This window comes from Hevea brasiliensis, chromosome 8 (genome assembly GCF_030052815.1).
Source record: "Hevea brasiliensis isolate MT/VB/25A 57/8 chromosome 8, ASM3005281v1, whole genome shotgun sequence".
Lineage (NCBI taxonomy): Eukaryota > Viridiplantae > Streptophyta > Magnoliopsida > Malpighiales > Euphorbiaceae > Hevea > Hevea brasiliensis.
This window is the reverse complement of record NC_079500.1, coordinates 24,990,196-24,992,511: the sequence shown is the minus strand read 5'-3', so window position 1 is coordinate 24,992,511 and position 2,316 is coordinate 24,990,196. Positions and strand designations below refer to the sequence as shown.

At 33.4% G+C, this 2,316-nt stretch overlaps 1 protein-coding gene across 1 annotated transcript; it reads left to right on the top strand.

The window, feature by feature from the left end:
- Positions 1 to 804: 804 nt before the first annotated feature.
- Positions 805 to 2,075, top strand: LOC110665747 (protein IRX15-LIKE-like). Its single transcript, XM_021825992.2, has one exon. It carries the CDS (start codon positions 1,007 to 1,009, stop codon positions 1,976 to 1,978), a length of 972 nt encoding a protein of 323 aa, XP_021681684.1. The 5' UTR covers positions 805 to 1,006; the 3' UTR covers positions 1,979 to 2,075.
- Positions 2,076 to 2,316: the final 241 nt, after the last annotated feature.

The window sequence follows — 2,316 nt, the reverse complement described above, 5'->3', positions numbered from 1 at the left end:
GAAACTTCACAGAACACTTAAATTTTATTTCACAAATTTTCTAGGATCAAAATCAAAATTTTCTCGAATAGAATTTTAATTTTGGCCAAAATTTTTTTTATATTAAAATGTTTAAATTATTAATTTAAAATTAAAACGTTTTGAAAGAAAATTGATTTTTTTTATTCAAAAAGTTTAAAATATTATTTATTAAGATGATAATGGATAGAGTATTTCCTAAAATTATTTAAAAATTAAATTCTATTAATAATTTAATATTCGAATCCATTTCAAACTCGATTAAAATTTATTTTCAATTGCTTAAACACATCTCAAGCTCAATTATTATATAAAAAATATTAGAATATACTTAATTTTAGATTTTTTATTAAAATTATTTTAAAATTTTAATAATTTTATAAATTATTAAAATTTTATTTATTTAAAATATAATATATATAAAAAATTCATAAATATTATTATAAAATTTTTTTTATGTTTAATTAGTTATATATAATAACATATTTAGATAATTAATACATAATATATAAAACTTAATATAAATATTAATTTTTATATTTAAATTTATTTCAAACACAACTATACAATATTTATTTGATCGAATTCAATACCAATAAATACTTATCCCCTAGCAAGAGTTACAACATCACGAAGGTGGCAGTATAATCATTCATTTTATATAAATACAAGCAATTAAATATTAATAAACTTTAAACTTGAAAGAATCAAAATTATTCCATCTCGTTTAAAAAAAAAAAAAAAAGCTTGAAGGTGTTTCAATTGTAGCATTCATTCTCTCCCGAAAAATGAAACTCCTTCCTAATTTCCCCAGACCCCACACAGCCCCACGGCCGACCTTTTACACTCTCCTCAATCTCCTCCGCAGATTCATCTGTCCCTTCCTCCTCTGTAACTTCCAATTTTCAAAAATACAAATATCAAACACCTTCACTTCAAAACTTCAAACCCATCTCTCTCTCTCTCTCTCTCTCTCTCTCTCAGAAAAATGAAGACCAACTCCAACACTAAGCTCATCCTCCTCCACCCTTCCATTCACAAATCACCTTCCTCTCATCGCCTCTGGTTGCTCTTCTTCGTCACTTTATTTACCTTAGCTTTCACTCTCACTCTCTTCTCCTCCACCATTCCCTCCGTCACCACCGCCGCTTCCACGTCCTCTTCTTCCTCCTCCTCCTCCTCCTCCTCCCTTCCACTCTCTGTCGCAACTGCCTTACTCCACTATGCTTCCACAACCAACACCAGTACTCCTCACATGTCCTCTGCTGAGCTCTCCGCCATTGCCACCGCTCTCAACCACTGCTCTCCTTGTAATTTCCTCGTTTTTGGTCTAACCCATGAAACCCTTTTGTGGAAATCTATCAATTTCTATGGCCACACAATCTTCCTCGACGAGAGTGAGTACTACGTGTCGAATTTCGAGAAGAATCACCCAGAAATCGAAGCCTATGATATACAGTACACCACCAGAGTAAGCGAAATGGCCGACCTTCTCTCCTCTACGAAAGCACAAGTTAAAGGCGAGTGTCGGCCTGTACAGAATTTACTGTTCTCGGATTGCAACCTTGGCATAAACGACATGCCGAATCACATCTATGAAGTTGCCTGGGATGTGATTCTGGTGGATGGGCCTCGTGGGTATTTCGCGGCGGCGCCGGGGAGGATGTCCCCGATATTTACAGCTGCTGTGATGGCGAGTAGCAAGAGAGGAGGTGAGAAGAAGACGCATGTTTTTGTGCATGAGATTGATAGGGAAGTGGAGAGAATTTTTAGCGAGGAGTTCTTATGTGAAGAGAATTTGGTGGAGACGGTGGATTCATTGGGGCATTTTGTGGTGGAGAGAAAAGAAAATGATAACTTTGAGTTTTGTGAAAATTCTACATCATTATCGTCATCGCCATTATCGACGGCAAAACTTGCATCTTTGTCATCTGGAGATGATGCTGATGATGATGATTGAACTGGGTTTTTGATTGCTTGTATCATTACAATTTTTTTTTTAATATAGAAATGTAATTTTATAGGTATAAACTGTGAAAACGGGTTCTTCGAGGCAATGATGAAATGGATTTCTCAAAAACTTACTTTTATGTCTTATCTCGTTTGGTCGCTGAGAAAAAAGTGGGAAAAAGTTTCGAAACAAATATTTGAATATTCAAAATAGATCCCTTAATATGACTTGAGCCAAGGTGTTAATTTCATGCGGTAAGCTGTACGTTCTTTTAATCCTAGATTTTTTTCTCTTTCAAGTTTTTTTTTTTTTTTTAAAAAAAACAAGGTATATAAAAATTTTAAACT